The 19077-nt window shown below is 47.5% G+C and overlaps 1 protein-coding gene across 1 annotated transcript in view; it reads left to right on the top strand.

The window, feature by feature from the left end:
- Nucleotides 1-1213: 1213 nt before the first annotated feature.
- Nucleotides 1214-19077, top strand: part of mymx (myomixer) — a gene marked incomplete at its 5' end in the record, with an annotated part of 38057 nt that continues 20193 nt past the window's right edge. Inside the window, 14 exons of the mRNA XM_079729047.1 lie at nucleotides 1214-1921; nucleotides 2780-2869; nucleotides 3902-4066; nucleotides 7773-7919; nucleotides 8311-8508; nucleotides 9032-9115; nucleotides 9800-9918; nucleotides 10166-10280; nucleotides 10653-10730; nucleotides 11249-11364; nucleotides 13977-14139; nucleotides 17424-17569; nucleotides 17691-17787; nucleotides 18737-18886. Of these exons, the coding sequence (XP_079585173.1) occupies nucleotides 1214-1921; nucleotides 2780-2869; nucleotides 3902-4066; nucleotides 7773-7919; nucleotides 8311-8508; nucleotides 9032-9115; nucleotides 9800-9918; nucleotides 10166-10280; nucleotides 10653-10730; nucleotides 11249-11364; nucleotides 13977-14139; nucleotides 17424-17569; nucleotides 17691-17787; nucleotides 18737-18886 (2376 nt within the window). The remainder of the gene's footprint in view (nucleotides 1922-2779; nucleotides 2870-3901; nucleotides 4067-7772; nucleotides 7920-8310; nucleotides 8509-9031; nucleotides 9116-9799; nucleotides 9919-10165; nucleotides 10281-10652; nucleotides 10731-11248; nucleotides 11365-13976; nucleotides 14140-17423; nucleotides 17570-17690; nucleotides 17788-18736; nucleotides 18887-19077) is intronic.

The raw sequence follows: 19077 nt of genomic DNA, 5'->3' as shown, positions 1-19077 counted from the left end.
GCACCTCGACATTACCTCATGGTGTGACTGAGAGGGTCTGACAGGCTGCTCTCTCTGCCTCCATGACGGCCTTATTTTGGGCAGCTTTTCTGTTCAGGTTCAGAGAGGAAGCTTTGACAGCCAGACTTCCACCCCCCACCCTCCCTCTCTCACTCTCACTCTCACTCTTACCTTTCTCTGTGTGCTGTCTGGAGAGGGAGAGAGAGTGAGAGACAGAGAGAGAGAGAGAGAGCGAGACAGAGAGTGAGAGAGAGAGGGAGAGAGGGAGAGAGAGAGAGAGAGAGAGAGAGGTAGAGGGAGAATTTGTGAGGCAGAGAGAGAGAATAAAAGAGGAGAAGGAATGGTGTGTGAGGCGGTGAGCGAAAAAAAAAAGAGTGAAAGAATGAAGGATCATCAAAGAATGACAGAGAGGGAGGGAGAAAGAGAGAGAGAGAGAGAGAGAGAGAGAGAGAGCGAGAGAGCGAGGTGGTGACTTCATTACCATTCTTGAACAAAACCTCCCCCTTTCCTCCCCTCCTTTCTGCTTATGTTTTTCCTTTTTTCCCCTCCCTCCCTCCCTCCCCCTCCCTCCCTCCTTCCCTCCCTCCCTCCCTCCCCTCTCCCAGGCAGCATGCCAGTGTTCATCCTGCTCAGGTCCCTGGTCGTGCGGCTTCTCAGTAGCAAGCTCGCGGGCTCCCTGGTCCAGTACCTCCGCCGGACCCTGACCACTGGCGCCTCCCACATCGCCGCGGCCCTGCAACACGTCTGGGACCGGCTTCGATCCCAGGAGTCCAAGGAGGCCATCCTCGGCTGCGTGCTGTGCATTCTCAACATGCACAAGAAGGTGGAGACCTGAGGACACACTCCATCCCGCCAGCCGCCCGGTACCTCCTGTCTTCTCCTCCTCCTCCTCCTCCTCCTCCTCCTCCTCAACAGCGTCTCTGTTTTCCTCTCTCTCTCTCTCTACTTTGTCTGCTGCATAGTAAGAGAGAGAGAGAGAGAGAGAGAGAGAGAGAGAGAGGGGAGTGTGTGGCAGAGAAAAGCGAGAGAGAGAACGAGGAGGGAGGAGAGAGCCGCGGAACAGATGTGACAAGACTTTTTTTCACACCTCTCGTTTTGGGGACTTTACAATCTACGTTTTTTTTGCCGCGCGCGTGTGTGTGTGAGTCTTTTCGTTTTTTTTCTCTTTTTCCTGACGTTTTTCTTAAATTATCCTCACACCGGCCCGACGACCATGTCGGAGAGCATCGCGAGGAAGGTCCAGCCCTTCACCATCGGCACCAAGCTGTCCGCCCCGGCGGTGCCCAAGAGCCCCGACTTCACGCCACAGAGCTTCCACCTCCGTCCCCTACACCACCACCCTCAACACCGCCTCCGTCACCAACACCACCAAAGCACCAACAAGAGCCTGGACAACCGCACGCCGGCCTCCTGCAACCTCAACGACAACGCCCCCCTCTACCTCAGCCTCTCTCAGGGGTCCCAGGCGTCCCAGGCCGGCCACGGACCCCTCACTGTCTCGGTCCTGCCCCCCACTGTGAGGCAGACCGGGAGCCTGAAACAAGCGGTGGTGCTGGCGGTGGCAGTCCAGCCGGCTGTGGTGGACATGGCAGAGGAGGACCAGTTGAACCAGAACGTTCTGGGTGCTACTACTACTACTACTACTACTACTGCTGCTACTGGGAGCGCTACGTCCACCACCTCGACCACGGCCGTGTCGCGGTCCATCAAGAAGATCACCATCTCGGGCAGCAGGGAGAGCAGCCTGGAGTCACAGGCAGCCAGTAGGCTCCTCGCTCAGGGGTCGGGTAAACCCTCGCCCGGCCAGAACACCAACAACAACAACAATAACAACAAGATCACAGCCACGGCCGGAGCAGAGGCTCCACTACCTGCTATTGTGGGGGTGAGCTGTGAGAATAAGCCCGGTTCTCACTTTAAGGTAACCTGGCATTATTTATCTATGTGATTCTTTAAAGCCTTTTGATTTTTTATAACCCTTTGATTTTGACATTAAACGTGGTTCTTAGAGGTTGAATGAAAAAAAATCGATTTGGCAAATATTCACAACAAAGCGTTATGTCACATAATATGTATAATTGTGATGTTATGAAAAGTGAAGCATAGGCTATGTTGTCATGGATTTGGGCGCTGTTTTCCATACTGAGTAGATTAGACGTCTCTGTGTAGAATCCGTTACACGTGTGCTAAGTAGTTACAGTTTGTATTAAAGTTTATTGCAACATTCTTTCACTTACTTTTACATATCTTGCATATCTAGAAGAAGGCTGAAATACCCACTGACATGTGGTTAAATAGAGCATCACAGATCGAACTTCATTGTAGTATTACATTGTAAGGAGTTTTCCTTTATCCGTTCAAATAAATCTGTTCAATGATTTCCGAATGTTATTTCGCGAAAGTAATATTCCAGGCTTTTATCGAAGGCATTTATTGGGTGTCTCGCGTCGTTGCTTAAACACGCGTTGAGAGCGACGCGTTACAGGAGCACTGTGGACAGAGGCGCTCCTTAAATACATGAAGTTAAGACCTTATTCTGGCTCCTGAACACAAGGTAATCACAGGCGTTAAGGAACGAAAAGCAGAGAGGATAGCTCTTCCGTGACCGTGCACTTTGTCTGCCGTTTTAAACATATTATAATCTATTCCATAAGCAAAACAGCTGATTGTATTTGTTTACATTCGGTAGAATCAACGGAACGCAGCATGGGTCCGTTCTCATTTTTATCTATACATCGCAGATTCTTGGTAAATCATTTCTAAGTCTTGTGTGTTGCAGGTCTTACTTAGAAAGGACCGAGTCGCTGAAGCCCAGACCGTTAAAGAACAGACCACATTACAAGTGAAGAGTGACAGTGCTGCTCTGCAGGTAGGCCCAACTCTTTCTTCCTAGGGGGCTTGTATATGATATAGATTATATTAAGGCTTCTGTGATGTTGTAGCCTGTTTTCATTGAGACCCATTAGGCTAATAAATTATCATCTTAAATAGAATGCTCTTAATTATTTTATTGCTTACACTTTTTTTTTGGCAGAAATGTCTATGTAAAAACTGACATTTCAAATTAAAGACCAAAAGTGTTTTTCATTCTTTTAAAGGCTATTACTCAAGCCTGTGAGTAGACTTTACTCTGACTCGAGTGAACAGGATTGTATTTCTGTCTCTCGATATTATAAAACAAGACTCTGGGCTGAGACAGGGTTCACTCCAGTTCACTGGAAAACATGAGGTCAGGGGAACACGTTAACAATAGAAAGGCTTGATGAGATTACGCTTCTTAGAAAGACAGGCCATAAAACCACCAATTCCCTTCTTAAAGAAGTACAAGACACACGGTGAAGCTCTACATTATATCTCCAAATAATCCCTTAAAAGTGAGTGTTGTTTCTCTCAACGTCTCAAAGACCACACAAACAGCAACGTTTTAACTGTAGCCGAGCATTTCCCAGAAGACACCGTGTTTACCAATACGTTTAGCCAATAAACACATCACTTAGGGTCCGTCCGGTACAGTTTCCTGTCATTTGCCCAGATGTTTCCTGACTGCAAGGGCAACTCGACAGTTCCAGTCCGTGACAGATGTGTCCCTACTAACTACGGTTTTGTTTAGAACAGCCTGGGGGCACATGTCACGTATGTTTATAATGTCTCTTTGATGGCATAGAGGGTGCATTTAACGTTTTCAACGGGTGATTTACTATAACCTGCCCTGTAAGCTGATTACTGTATGGCTATGCCCCGTATTGCCTCACGAACTGTGTGTTGAATTACCGGTAATTAGGGGAGCTATTGAAAGAGAATCCTTTGGTACACAGCTGCCTTTTCTTCTCTTGACTGAGTTGCATTCGATTTAATGACCCAGATCAAACTCTCAGTAGCCTTTGCCTTTGGGCTGCCACAGGTGACCTCAGTTCCCCGGCCCCGGTCGCCCAGGAGCGAGTTCAAGAGGGGAGAGAGCCAGCAGCGGCAGCCTCCGAGCCTACACAGCAACGGGCCCTTGCCCGTCGTATCCCACAGTGACTGCTTTACCCAGCGGAACGCTCTCTTCAACCAGGAGATCCTCCAGGTAAACCCAAAAGTCAACTGCTCCTGAGCTAGTGCGGGGAGCTAGGAGTTTAGCGTCAGTTGGTCAGCAAGCGAGAGCTAGCGCTCGGTTTTTCTACAGGTTTGCGGTCAAATTTCTTTCGGCTGACCTCATCCACACATATGTGCATATCGTTAAGCAGTTGACGGACTCGTCGGAATCACTTCCTTTCTTATCAGATAGGGAGTTTTTGCATAAAAGCAAATTTGTATTGAAACCATCAACAGTGTCCAGCGATCTCCCATCCTGCTTTGCTTCAGCCAAGAGGGGGGAGAACACTAACAAACATGTTGAGCTGCTGGGATGTAATCAGAATGGATACAGCCTGTCCCAGGACCCCGGAGGGGCAGCAGGGCTGGGGAGGGGAGAAGAAATATGTACTGCTTCTTATTTTGTGTCCCAGCGGGAACTGTATGAGCCCTGTTAGGTCAGAGGGGAAGGGAGAGGGGGAGGGACCGAGCGAGAGAGAGAGAGAGAGGGGAAAGTAGAGAGAGAAGGAGAGAGGGGCAGAGAGAGAGGGACAGGGGGAGGGAGAGAGAGAAGGAAGGAGGGCTGGGAGAGAAAGAGAAAGAGAAAGGAGGGGAGGGAAGGACTGAGGGGGAGGAGGGGAGGGAAGGAGGGAGAGAGGAAGCGAGAGAGAGGCAGGGGAAGGGAGAGAGAGAAGGAGGGAGGGACTGGGAGACAGAGAAAGAGGGAGGAGGGGAGGGAGGGAGAAAGGGGAAGGGAGGGAGGGAGTGAAAGCAAGAGAGAGGGAGGGAGGAAGCGAGAGAGTTAGGGGGAGAAGGAGGGAGAAAAAAAACTGCCACAAGTGAAGCAATTATTTGGAGATGAGATCATGGTTTGGCTCCATCTCTTCACGCCTATGGCCCAGAGAGACCAACCCAAGCAGCACAACTGGCTGTGTTATCTCATCGTGGGTCCACCCCAGCCAGCGAGGACATATTTCAGTGAAGCTCGGCGGTGGGACAACGGGGTTCGTCCGGTGATCGTCTTTCACATTGTGACTAGACCAGTCCTCTCTCTCTCTCTCTCTCTCTCTCTCTCTCTCTCTGTCTCTGTCTCTGGTGTTCGGTGCAGTTGAACCAAACATTAGAGGCAAAGCGTTTGATGTGAAAGACAACACATGTGAACAGTGCCGACAAGCCAAGAAGCCTCCATTCACCACATGTGCTTCAGTGTGAGTTCTGAGGAGGATTGGGGCCCTGATAACATGGTGTGTGTTCCTAATGTACTCCAAATGAAGAGAGTCTCGGCCCCCAAGGGCCAATTGGTTTTATCGTGATGTAGTCGGCTGTTAGTGCTGACGATGAGATGCTTTCCTAGGGCCTGGTTACTTACTGCTGTACAAGTGAGTGTGTTCAAAAACAAGACTTGTTTTGTAACCTTTCCAATGGACGAGAACAAAAGGAGGTCAACCCATACAGGAACTCGATCCGTCTGTCTGTATGTCTGTCTGGGTCACGTTGTGCTGTACGTCTGGTCTGCATAAATCACGGAGTTGACTGCTTCATTGATAAGTAGAAACTGGAGACGATCTCAGAGCCATGTCACCGCTATGGAATATTGTTTCATGATTCTTTGATAAATCCTTTAAGACCTTTAAGATGGAATTGCTGGTATTTTGGCTCTTAAAAACCAATGAGTTCTCATTAGAGTTGATTTGATTTCTGGTGAGGTTCGGGCGAGATTTAAAAAATATGATTTATATCTTTTGATATAGGGTCGTCGATTTTTCCAACCGAAACGTGGAAACAATAACAAACAACAACATGAGTGTGGCGACTTCCTATTCTTTATTGCTGTGCCAAGCACTTCCCGGACATCTATCATAAACGCACTATTGTTGCCGGGCGAACAGGAAGAAACAAAATTATCATCGACTTCCTGCATGAGGTCATGTATGCCATGGGAGCTGATGTGTGGAGATAGAGGCAGGCCTGTTTAGTCAAGCCCTGGTTGCCTCCTTCTATAGAGAAATACCTCCACAGCCCAGCACCCCAGGCCCTCCACCAGCGTCTATTGACTCGCCGATTCTTAGGAAAATAAATGACATCACATTTCATTTATCGCTTTTTTTTATTCTCACAAAGTGCGTGGCCACAAAGTGATGAGCGGTTGGCATGATTACAGCGAGGAGCCTGAATCAAAGTGTCTCTCTCAAACTGAATCATGTGTTGTGCAGGGGGGAAGGGGCGGGAGACGCGGTTTAAAAGTGGCTTTAACGTCAGTTACTGTTCGACAAGAAGATGCCTGAATAAATATGTTTTGCGTTATAGTTTCCTAGAATTATATCGGAAATGTTGCCACGATTGTAACATTTAAATTATTTATTAATCCATTTAGTGATTTCAACTCGGATGGGTTTGCCTCGTACCCGAGGCTGGTAGGAAGAAACTTCCTGTCTTTTTCCAACTGTTTTCTGAGCCTCGCCACCTGGCTGGGAGTTCGACTTTCTCTGTACAAATATTGCCAGAACAGGCAACTCAAAATGACAAGGGCTTATGCAACGGACTATGTGTGTACACGCCAAGCGAAACGCCTGCTCCTTCTCCTGCAGAACATGGCGTGTGAGAACAAAGCGCGGTTCTTGATGAGGAACCAGGAGTTTCTGAAGCGTATGTAGTTTGGAGTAAGAGGAGAAATTCATTGCCATGTAATGATCGCTTGACGGCAGGTGTGATGTTGTGAGTTTACCTACTGTCAGAGTGTTGGTAGTACTCGACAGAACACTAATATTTAGGTTTTTCTTTATAATTTGCTTTTAAAAGCGATGCCAAAGTAACCCTACTGTCACGCAAACAGAATGTACCGGTGTTTCAATGAAGGTTGTTCTATAGATTTATACAAAATGTTTTAAAATATGTACATTTGAAGTCTGATACTTAATCTTCAAACCTGGTGACTGTTAACCACAACCTGGTCTCACAAATCAGAATTTAGATTAATAATCGAATAATCATATTTTTGGACTAATACTCCAAAGACTGATGTCAGACAAGCTTTAATCTGTGTGAACGTGGAGTTTCACTTTATTTCGCGTCAGGTTTGTTTGGACCAATCTTGTGGCTTGAGGCGGTAATCTGTAAGCATGGAATTGGCATTAGTAAACTAAAAAAGTGTGCACCGGTAAAGGTTTCAAATCAACACCAGACTGCAGACTGGCCACTGTAGATAAACTCTAAACACTCTAAAATGCACTTCTGAATTCTCCATCCACTCATGCAGTTAAGTTTCTGTTCGGCAGAAATCTCCATAGCGAAACATGAAATGCAGCGTAGCTCCGCCCCTTTCAGTTTTTGGTTTCCTGCCCAGCTCTGTACCGTCTCCCGCCAGAAGCTCTGCTGTAACGTAGTTGGATCGCTGGATCCCAGATTCACCATTCAACAAACTGTTACATTTGTAATTCTGCAGCTTCTTAGTTCTAACATATGTTTCTCTGCTATTCCAGCAATCTGATTACTGGAATTGTTTTCGTCCTAAGTACACAAACAACCAAGTTACATCACACTGGTTACAAAATGTCTCCCATGGTAATTCTGCCTTTAGTCAGTCTTTGATTGATGTTGTCTTTGTCATTGTTGTAGTTGATGAGGATGATCTCGATGATGGTTGTTATGATGGTGCTGATGATATTGATGTTGATGTCGATAAGGTCGATGACGATGATGCTGTTGTTTGCATGCGACAGGCCGAGGCATGGATCAAGAGGAAGCTGCAGGAGCTACATGGAGGCCCCGCTGGCCAGTGCTGCCCCCTGGAGGGCAGCGAGGAGGCCTCCAACACGCTACACAGAGACCTCAAGGACTTCGAGAACACGCTGACTCCCCTCAACCAGGTAACCATGGAAGCAGCACAACAACAGACAACAGTAACCCTCAGTAGTCGTGATCTCGCTTCTAAAACAAAGCGCCTGGAACTATCCTTTGGATCACATTGCACGCGACTACACTCAATGGCTCAAGGCTGTTTTCCACCCACACACCAGTCCAACACAAAGTCCGTCGCCCTCTCTCATCCTCTCCTACGTGGAACTGTCGGCTCTGTGTACATTAGAACATCTCGGATAATGAACCCTCTCTGACATGCAGACTCCTTTATGGAAAACGCACAAAATCGTTTTCTGTACCTTTTCTGACCCTGACGATCCGATGAGCGGCAGTCCAACGTCGACGTCTGCTACTTCCACCTGCTGCCGTAACCCTCCTCTGACGTACTGTGTTGTGCAGACGGGCGAGCAGTTGATCTGCAAGCTGAACCCCTCGGCGGAGCTGGTGAGGAGACAGCTGAGCCAGCTCAGAGAGCACTGGCAGACGCTGAGACAGACGGTGGCCAATCAGGCGAGGGCGCCGGGTGGTGTTGGCGTGAGGAGCTTGCAGGAGTTCAACAGGAAAGTCGAGCGACTCGAGGCCTGGATCAGAGACAAGGTGAATCACGGGATACGTGTCTCGTTCTTAATTTTCTTCCGCGCTTTATCGCTCTTACCTTCACCGTTGAACTTCAGTGCCGTTCCTCAGAACTCTGGAAAAGAACATATGCCTCAGCTTTAAAACACACACCCCATCATACGCTGGATGGGCTTGTGTTTATATCTCTACACCTGTCTGACTATCTACATTGATAATAAGTGTGAGGGAGTTACACTGCCTCATATGCAGCTGGCTCAGAGTTGCTGACAGTTAATCCCTGGGCCAGTAGAGAAGTAATGCAAGTTGTGTAAGATCTTTCCACCAAGCTATTCAATCAGACCCCCCCCCCCCCCCCCCCAAAGCGATTCAACCAACACCCCATCAAGGAAAGATCATATTCTCAATCAAGGTTCATAAAGGCTTTATTTAGCAATTTTCTAAAAAGTCCTTTCTCTCATCTCCCATTATTCTGCACAAACATGTTTATGCGTTTGTGTGTGTGCGTGTGCGTGCGTGTGTGCGTGCATTTCTGTGGCAGCAGGAAGCAGAGCAGAGCCTGTCTAACATCCTGGCGGAAAACGTGGACAAAATGCAGCTCACGAGGAGGATTCTAGATCTGAAACAGGTGAGCCCGAGACAGATTGTCATTGGAAATAATGAATTATCTTTGATTTGTTTGGATTTTCCAATCGTCCTCGGGTAAACACTGGACTCAGCCCCCGCCTCTCCTCCCAATTCCGCGGCATTTCTTCTGTTACTCTGGTGTCTTGGAGGCCCTGGTGTTCTCCTTCACCTCTAGGGCTGAACGATTAATCAGATTCAAACTGGCATCGCAATGTTATAGAACGCGATTTGTTAATCATAAAGGCTGCGTTAAAAACTAAACAAAAAATTTTTAAAAAAATTGGGGGGGATTTTTTACTGTTCATGGAGATTTGTAATTAATTTTCCTTATACAATTCAATAGTTAAATAAAGATAATATCAATAATAATATCAATTCCTGCATCAATTCATCTCAACACATAGGCCTGGCCAAAAGGAAACAGCAGTTTATATGTTGACTGCTTCCCATGTTGTGTTGGTCATACTATAGAATGAATTATTGCTTGTTTAGTGAATAATACAGAACATAAGGAACTTTAAAACGAAAAATCGCATTCTATATCGCAATCGCAATATTGGTCGAAATAATCCCAATTCGATTCCCCAAGTCGTTCATCCCTATCCTCCTCCCAGGATGCAGCGTTCCTTCATGTGACCGGAGTCATGGTGTGATGTTCCCGGTGTTCCCCTGTGTTGTCTGACAGGAGGAGCTGCTCCAGAGTACCCTCCACCAGGAGATCAACCAGCTGGCCTCCAGGCTGGAGAAGCAGGGGAAGTCGGACGGCCGACACGTCTCCAGCACCAGGAAGAACATCAACAAAATGTACGGTGGTAGTAGTGGTAGTAGTGGTATAGGGTAGTAGTGGTGGTGTTAGTAGTAGTATCGTGCAAAGACGTGTTCACCGCGAGAATCATTCTCTTCTCCCAACAGCTCCCTTCATCTATTCTGCTTGTATCAGGTTGTTTTTTGAAATGCAATCAGCTACATTTCCTTTCATTTCATTTACCCTCCTTCTTCGTTTTCATATGAATGGAAGCGTCCCCTTGTTGTCACGGTAACATGTGTGCAGGTGGCTGAAGGTGCAGGCCTATCTGAAGACCTACCATGAAGACCTCCAGCTCGCTCTGGAGGCGTCCTCGCTCTACCACCAGGCAGACAGCATCCTGTCGGCCATCCACAACGTGGTAAGGTCACCCTCCGCCGTCAACAGAGTGGAATAATCATCATGGAGGTGGTGCGGCATGTGGCTCATGAGGCAGAGCGGCCTGGCTGGTAACCAGAAGGTTGCTAGTTCGATCCCCGGCTCCTCCTAGCTGAGTGTCGAGGTGTCCCTGAGCAAGACGCCTCACCCTCACTCTTCCCGATGAGCGGGTTGTTGCCTTGCGTGGTTTGGCACCGCCGTCAGTGTGTGAACTTTTGCGTGAATGTGAGGCAACATTGTGAAGCACTTTGAGTGGCCACCACTGGTTGAGAAAGCGCTGTATAAAAGCAGTCCGTTTACCATTTATGAACTGCTGGGAGGAGAATGTTGACTCTTTCATTGCTTTGGTCTTCAGAGGAGAAGTCCACGTGGCCGCGGGGACACCGAGTCGCACGGCGACAGGGAGATCCGGGACATCGCCAGTCAGATCATGGTGGGTCACGACCTCATCCGCACTTCAGAGTTCACCCAGACTCTATAGCCTCCCCACTTAACCCCATCCCTCAACACCCCTCTTAGGCACTTATTGTATGTAGTACGTCCTGGGACTCAATGTATGCACTTGTTGTGTGTTGTACATCCTGGCACTTAAAAGTAGTATTAAGCATTGTGTAGCGCCTTATCCTATCTTTGTTGAATACAGGGAATGGGTTAACCTAGCGGTTGTTAGTGCTCGGGACTTGGTTCTATGAACATCCTTACTCTACCGACATATATATATTGTTGTTGTATCGACGAAATATTGTTTTTTCTCTTTCTTCTGACAAATGTACTGTATTGTAGGCCGCTTTGGATAAAAGCGTCTGCTGAATGCCCTAGATGTAAATGTAAATCCGCTCCACCCGTCTCGGTGAGCTCCGGCTCTGTGTTTTACGTAATCACGGTGTCCCCTGGTGATGCTGCGGTGCTCCGCCTCTGACCTTGAAGACACACATGTGTATCCCTGGTTAGATGCTGAACGTGAACGTCTCCCAGCTGTCCAACCTCCACCCCGCCCTGGCGCCCGGGGTCTCCCAGAAGCAGAGTGAGGTGAAGGAATCCTGGGCAGCCCTTCAGAGGGCCCTGAGGTGAGGCTTTGGGTCAGGCCCCCCTGGGGGGAAGGCATGGTGGTTCTGCCACACTCACACCCTCGGCGCCCATTGCAACAGAACCCATGGGAAGCCCTGTAGTGTCACTTGTAGAGTGGGTTTGTGGGCATTTGTGTGTCAATGTTTTTTTCCTTAGAAGTTTTTCCTTTTGAAGAGTTTGAAGTTTGAAGTTCATTTATTTCACAAAGGGACATACTGATGAAGAAATTGATATGTTGTTGATGTTCATCAATATATAAAAATATATTTCCATCCTTAGTCACTGGCAGTTATTATTATTATTGCTATTATTATAGTTATTATTGATATAGTATTGTTGATTCTTTTACATAAAAGGTCTAATCACACGTTGAGATTAGATCTTCATCGTGTTTTAAGGCACTGATAGCTCAGTTCAGGGGGTGTTTAGGAGAGTGAGGTGAATGACTCCTGGGCCACCCTGTAGATGGCCCTGAGGTAAGGCTCACCCCACACCACCCATTGCAAAAGACCCATGGGAAACCCTGTAGTTTCCCTTCATGTAGAGAGGTTCTGTTTCGGACACTTTATTATGCTGTTACTGCCCCATTACCTCTGCGTGCATTGCCAGCGCCGAGTTCGGACCGTTCCCAAATCCCAATTAGCCTTGTTTAGAATCTGTTGTTCCTCTCGGTGCGTGGTGTTTAGTTTGGGTATGAATCAGCAGAGTGGCCGAGCACTGGGCCGGGCCTGACTCACAAGGCCAAATATCGCCCTGGAGGTCTCATGAAGGCCTCAAGATCTCTGTGTGTGGGTTTTGTGTTAGCTACATCCGTGACAGCTAGCGCCACACTTAACAGTGTTCACAAAGTGTGACTCACAAACAGAGGCTCTTCTTAGCTGAACTCTTACCGGGACCTCAAACAAGAAGATGTCAAAACAGTTAACCCTTAGAGATTAATTCATGGCATTCGTCAGGATAAAACAATACACAGTGAGCTTGTATGTTTACTTTTAAACTGGCAATTTACAGAGCTGAGGTCAACAGGATGAGGTTATACACATTAACACGTGTGTGTGTGTGTGTGTGTCTGTGTGTGTGTGTGTGTGTGTGTGTGCGTGTGCGTGCGTGCGTTTGTTTGTTTGTGTTCAAATGTGTTGCCTTTCGTGGTTAGTTATTTGTGATATAATATTGTTTAATGTAGAATCACACGTTCACATTCAATCTTCCTCATCTATGTAAGGTACTGATAGCTCAGCGCGGGGGGTGTTTAGGAGTGTTTATATAATAGTCCTTGTTTAAATTTACTCGCTGATTAATGGCGAAATGTTTACACTCAATGGTGTAGTATATCTTTCCGAGACTGTTAACATTGTGTTTCATTATTCAGAGCAAAAAGATCAATCTTTCCGTTGCTCTAATAATAAATAGAGCCGGTCAAAGCTCGAGTGCCCGGTGCCGACATCCGTCTTCTGCATCTCTCCAAACATTTCTGCTCGTTTGCGAGAACCTCTCACGGTGGGCTATCTTTAGATCCAAGTGTTGCGTCATGGTCTCTCTTCTTCTTGTTCTCTCTCTCTCTGACACTCTGTCTATTTCTGACTCTCTCTCTTACCCCCTCTCTTCCTCTCTCTCTCCATCTCTCTCTCTCTCTCTCTCTCTCTCTCTCTCCATCTCTCTCTTTCTGACTCTCTCTCTCCCTAGCCCCTTCTCTTCCTCTCTCTCACTTTCTCTCTCTCTCTCTCTTACCCCCTCTCTTTATCCATCTCTCTCTTTCTGACTCTCTCGCTTTAACCCCCTCTCTTCCTATTTTTCTCTCTCTCTCTTTCTGATTCTCTCTCTCTCACCCCCTCTCTTTATCCATCTCTCTCTTTCTGACTCTCTCTCTCTTTCTGACTCTCTCGCTTTAACCCCCTCTCTTCCTATTTTTCTCTCTCTTTCTGACTCTGTCTCTCTCTCTCTCTAACCCCCTCTCTTCTTCTCTATGGCTCTTTCTGACTCTCTCTTTAACCCAATCTCACTCTTTCTCCATCTCTCTCTCTCTCTTTCAGACTCTCTCTCTCTCTAAACCCCTCTCAATCTTCACCATCTCTCTCTCGCCCTCTCTCTCTCTGACCCTCTCACTCTTTCTCCATCGCTCTCTTTCTCTCCCTCTCTTATCTAGACTGTCTCATGGCTATTTAAACCTCTTGTACACAAACACTGTCACAGTTCATCATTTAAATCCATCATGGAGATTTCAAGGTTGCGGTTGTGATGGCGGGCACAGTGGGTTGTGGGAGTCAAAGCCCTTGTGACATTGCTAATGTCATGCTCCCTCTTTGGCTGTCTCCCTCTCTCCATCTCTTACTCTCTCTCTCCCTCTCTCCCTTTCTGCCCTTCTCTCCCTCTGTTCCTCTCTCTCTCTCCATATCTCCCTCTCTCCATCTCTTACTCTCTCTCTCCCTCTCTCCGTTTCTACCCCTCTCTCCCTCTGTTCCTCTCTCTCTCTCCATATCTCCCTCTCTCCACTCTCTCTCCCGCTCTTTCCCTCTCTCCCTCTCTCCCTCTCTCTCTTTCTCTCCCTCCCTTTCTCCCTCTATCTCTCTCTCCCTCTCCCTCCCTCTCTCTCTCCCTCTCTCTTGCGGTGCAGGAGTGACAGGTCGGCCCCGCCCCCATCTGCTTCTGCTTTCACCAGGGAAGAAGATGACCCCGTGACACCGGGACGAGAACCGCATCGCGTAATGGGAACCGAGCCCAAAAGGATCATGGGAAAGGAGGGGAAGGAGGAGCGGATCCGTCTCAAAAGCTGCGCGGTAAGAGCACTTTGCAAGCAGCTCTAAAATAAGATGACTTCAGTGGCTCACAGCTTGCAGCTCTTCTCTTGTCAAATGGTGCGTTTTATCCTCTGGGTTATTAGTTGTTACGAACACACGTATTATAAATAGTGTTGTTGTTTTAGACCGCTGAGAGCAGTAAATAACACGCAGTGCTTTCTTACATTGTTAGCCTTGGCACAGTGTTACTGCTCCTCTCTATCTATTGAATAGAATTTCCTTCAGCACTTGTTACGTTAATTATAACATGATCCATAACAGAGGAAGTCTTTCCCGAGGTGTAGTTTACCTTGGCGTCGGGGTATTACATACGTTTCCATGACAAATGTTATGCTATGATTGTCGAACCAGAGATGAATTGCGAGCCAGTGCAAACAGGCCCTAAAACCAGGCCTAGTGTCTTAATTGTTTTCATATCCTCTGGATTTATGGCAGGAATAACATCTTGGCTCTTAACCACTACACCCTACCCACCCTGTGAGCCTGACCCCCTCACAGTTCGCCTGTTCCTCAGCTCCGAGCCCTGTTCCTCAGAGTAGGGTTTAACCAGGATTTATCCTCCGCATGGTTAACCATAAACATATAAGGAAACACTGTTTGCCTGGCTTCGGTACTTATTCAGTAAATCATTCTTGTGGCTCATTTAAAACCAGACATTAGGTTTATATTTAGGCTTTTATGTTTGCAGTTTGCCCTCTTTACAATCCTGAGGTAGATGTACGGTGGTTGTGTTCAGCCCAGTGGAATCCCATAATGCACCACTCCTCTACTCTCTCCATGAACCCCCCCTTCTAAAGACCCTGCTGCTTAGTCTGGTCTCTGAGAGAGAGAGAGAGAGAGAGAGAGAGAGAGAGAGAGAGAGAGGGGGGGGGGGGGGGGGGGGCATCATTCTTTCCATCATCTTCTTCCTTTCCTGGCTTGCACTTCATGCCCACCTCAATGTTTTACGAGTCCTGCTGTATTTCCCGCTCTGTGACAGAAGCCACATCAGATCCTGGCTGGGATCTGTCCTGATATGACCCAAGGTGTTTCTCCTCACCCTGTTGTAGCCTGTTGGCATGACAACCCCCCGAGTCCTCAACACAACAACACTATCTTGCAAGAGCATCCCTCCCCAGCCCCCCTTCCACCATACCTCCACTCATTATTGTTTTATGGAGGATTTAGAAAGACACAACAGTGGATACCAAAGGCAACCCTACGGTGCCAAAGGCAGCCTCTCGTCGGAGTAGTAAAAGCAATTTGGCTCACCGTTCAGCAACACTTTCTCCCTAGCCCGCAGGCTAGCGGTCTGGAGCAGCATGGAGCAGCCTGGCCCAGCTGTACTGAAGGTCTGTAAGCTCTTATAGCGAACATCAATGCCTTTGGACTTAAGGTGGCCACATTTGCATATGGATTGCATCCATTTTTAGGGAAAGCGTATGCATGGGCACGTGTGTGCGCACACACACACAATTACTCCTACAGTAAATGCTGCCAGTCTCGATTGTGTAGTTGTGTAGTGTCCAATCTATTTGTGCAGCCCTTTACAGTCAAGATTATGTGTGTGCGTGGGTTAGTGTGTGTGTATGTGTGTGTGTGTTTGTCTGCGTGCATGCGTTTGGGTGCGTGCGTGCGTGTGTGTGTTTGTGTGCGTGTGTGCATGTGCGTGTTTGCGTGCGTGTGTGTGAGAGAGGAACACGTCTACATGACTGCATCAGTCCATTGTTTTGTCGTTAGGTTACCGTTTCTTAAGCCTGTGCTCATTCTTCTGCATTCGTGACAAACATGTTGTCTGCTCTTGCGAGCCGTTGCGCCGCGGTTTAGCCGGTGTCAGCAGACGACGGCCCCGTCCTCGTGCTGCCGGGGGTTAACACGTCGCGCGTCTGTTGCTGTGGCTAATTGCGTCCAGATGCGGCGACTGCGCACCAGATGGGCACGGACGGGCTTCATGATAGTTGACGGCTGACATCACCGCATAGCGCGGTACGGAGAGACACGGCGAGGCGGAGAGAGAGGAGAGAATGATGTGGAGAACACTAGAAAGGGATGAGGAATGGAAAGAAACAGAGCACATCTAAATAAACACGGTGTGAGTCAGGAGGAAAGAACAGAATACATTTGTCTGAGACAGAAAAATACGTTTTCCGGTGTTGTGAGGCCCGGTTTGGTTTCCCTCGTCGTGTTTTCTTAAGGTAGAATGATAAATAAAAAATGTCTGCCAAATGCCCTAAATGTAAATGTAAATGTTAGCAGGCTTCTGATAGGAATCGGGGAGATCTAGTCAAGCAGACCTCCAGAAGACGTCAGTGATGGTTATCAGCCCAGTCAGATAAACCCCTGCTATCTTAATACAGAAATACACACTTAATGTGTCTCTGTGTTATTCAGACGGCTCTGTAAAGTGTCGGCCATGTTCATAAAGATTACTGAACCCCTCTATTTTATTGCATCTCTCCTGCACTCTGGCATCAACTCTTCTGCCTGGCGTAGAAATGCAGAGTATGTGTGTTCAGTATTAGGATTGTTTTATTATCCGTTATTTCAAAGGAAAATCAAGGTTCATTTTTTAATGAAATCCCAAAATGCATTGCTTGCGTGGTAATAAACAAAAGAAAGGATTCATAAATGAGCGTAAACAAAGTGCAGATAAAAAAATCCTAATCAAAAACAGGCACAGTAAAAGTAATATTTACTGAAGATGTTTCTTAGAAAGTATTACAATTCACTCATTATAGTCTGCAACAGCGGAGAAACATCTCAAGTTAGTTTTGAAGCATAAGATATATTGAAAGTCTGAGCGTCCTCATATTGGAGCAGGAATGCATGAGGTGTGGTTTTACAAGGGTTTTAACTCGGCTCTGGGCAGCTGTTAATGTCCAGTCACCGGCCGCCCTGAACAGCTCATGTCAGAACACTGCTAGGCTAGCCAAGCTAACTCTTCTCATTTTGATGGTCGTCCTGCATAATGTGACACGATCATTTGTCCAGTCAAGGTGTACTTGGTTAATTGTAAATTATCAAATTACAAAACAAGTCTCATCAGCAGTGCTAAATACATACATTATGTTGCTTTGTGTTGACTGAAGAAACTGGTTAAAATAACCAGATACTTCAAACAAAGGGTTTTGTTGTTTTAATTTAATTGTTAAGTTCCTGCATTATAATTTTTGTCAAAGTTCCTGTTCCTTATAAATTATACTATGTATAAATTATACATCCCTATCCATTAAAATAGGCAATGGGGGTAAAAGACTATTAAAGGTTATCCTATTCCCCTCCAGACCACCAGCGACAGCCGAAGCAGCAAGAGAACTCCCAGCAGCCCCGGCGGCGAGCCACGGCCCACAAGCCACGCCCCCTCTGCCCCGGGAGACGCCCCCGCCCGGCAGGATGATGTCATGCTCAGACGTCGCTCCGCGGGCGAAAGGTGACATGTCTCTCCGGCCCCCCCTTCCCCCCTCTCTCGCCCTCCCAGAGCCTCTCATTACACAACACATAATTGGAGTCACATGTGTTGTGAGGTTTTTTTTGTGCTTTCCTCACCGCAGGAAACCGCGAGTGGTGGAGCAGGGGGCCATGCCCCCCCTCCGGGCCCACCCACAGCTTCAGGTCCAGCTCCAGAAGTTCACCGTGTCTGCCGACAAGGTGACTGCTCTACGGGGGGCAGGCGGCACACACCTGCCTGCCTGCGCTCCCTCTAGTGTCCCTAAAAGCAACCATAAAAAAATACATTCAAAATAACACTAGCGTGTGATATTGCAGCTGGACGAAACATTGAAATCTAAAAATGGAGGCTCCCCCCCCCCCCCTCTCTCTCTCTCTTTCTCTCTCTCTCTGTTTAAATAGTCTTGTGGCCCTCCTAAATGCGATAATTTAGACTGGGCTACTGCTAATACCCAATGCTGTGTGACAGATCTGCATGCAATCATGGTAGCATGCACCATAATTATGCCCCCGACCACAGACCCTACGCAACAATTTTCAATAACCGTTGCCGCAGATTCAGAAATAGCCTTGGAAGTGCAATTATTCATTATACATGTGTCTGGTCTTTATAAGAGTGTCTCTCACTCAAGCGCTCTGCAAGCGAGTGTATGACTGAGTGTGTGTGTGTGTGTGTGTGTGTGTGTGTGTGTGTGTGTGTGTGTGTGTGTGTGTGCAGGTCCATTAGTGAGGTGACTGGAAGACTGCAGTCTTTTTACTGTCTAATTTCCAGGATTTGTCCCAGAATCTGCCAGAGCACTAACTACAGGGTGGGGGAAGATAGGGTCTGCTTCTTGTTCACTGACAAACTGTTTCCTGCAGGGTTCAGTAGCTAAACGGCCCCTTCTCCCTCTTTTACTCTCTCTCTCTCTCTCTCTCTCACACTTTCTCTCGTTCTCTCGTTCCCTCTCTCTCTCTCTCTCTCTCTCTCTCTCTCTCTCTCTCTCTCTCTCTTCTCATTCTCTCTTCCGCTTTCTCTGGCTCTCTCTCTCTGCTCCTGTCATTTGTCATCTGTCACCTCCTCTAATCCTTTTCCTCTTATGTCATCTCCTACTCCCTCCTCCTCCTCCCTCCTTCTCCCTCCTCCTCCCTCCTCCCTCCTCCACTTCAGACCCTGTCGTGGCTGAAGGAGAATGTGGGCCTGGCCACACAGGTGTGCTCTGTGGTCGGTCAGGACGGGCTCGAGGCGGCCAGGCGGTGTCAGGAAGCTCTGGAAAAAGAGATCCTGTCCAATGGGACCAGGATAGAGGTGGTCAAGAAGGTAAGGCTGAGCCTCACACTTTCACCATCATCACTGGTTTTCTTTGAAGACCAAGTGTTTTATTGAGTCTTTTAGGAACGACAGTTTTTGGACGTATACAGCACATATTACACTCATCAGGATTTCTAACTTAATTAAATTGAGTTAAAAAAATAAATAAATTCTAATAAAATTAAATTAAATTTAGTTAC

Source organism: Pollachius pollachius (genome assembly GCF_949987615.1).
Source record: "Pollachius pollachius genome assembly, chromosome: 2".
NCBI lineage: Eukaryota > Metazoa > Chordata > Actinopteri > Gadiformes > Gadidae > Pollachius > Pollachius pollachius.
Note: the sequence above shows the minus strand (reverse complement) of the source record. Positions and strands in the feature narration are given on the sequence as shown.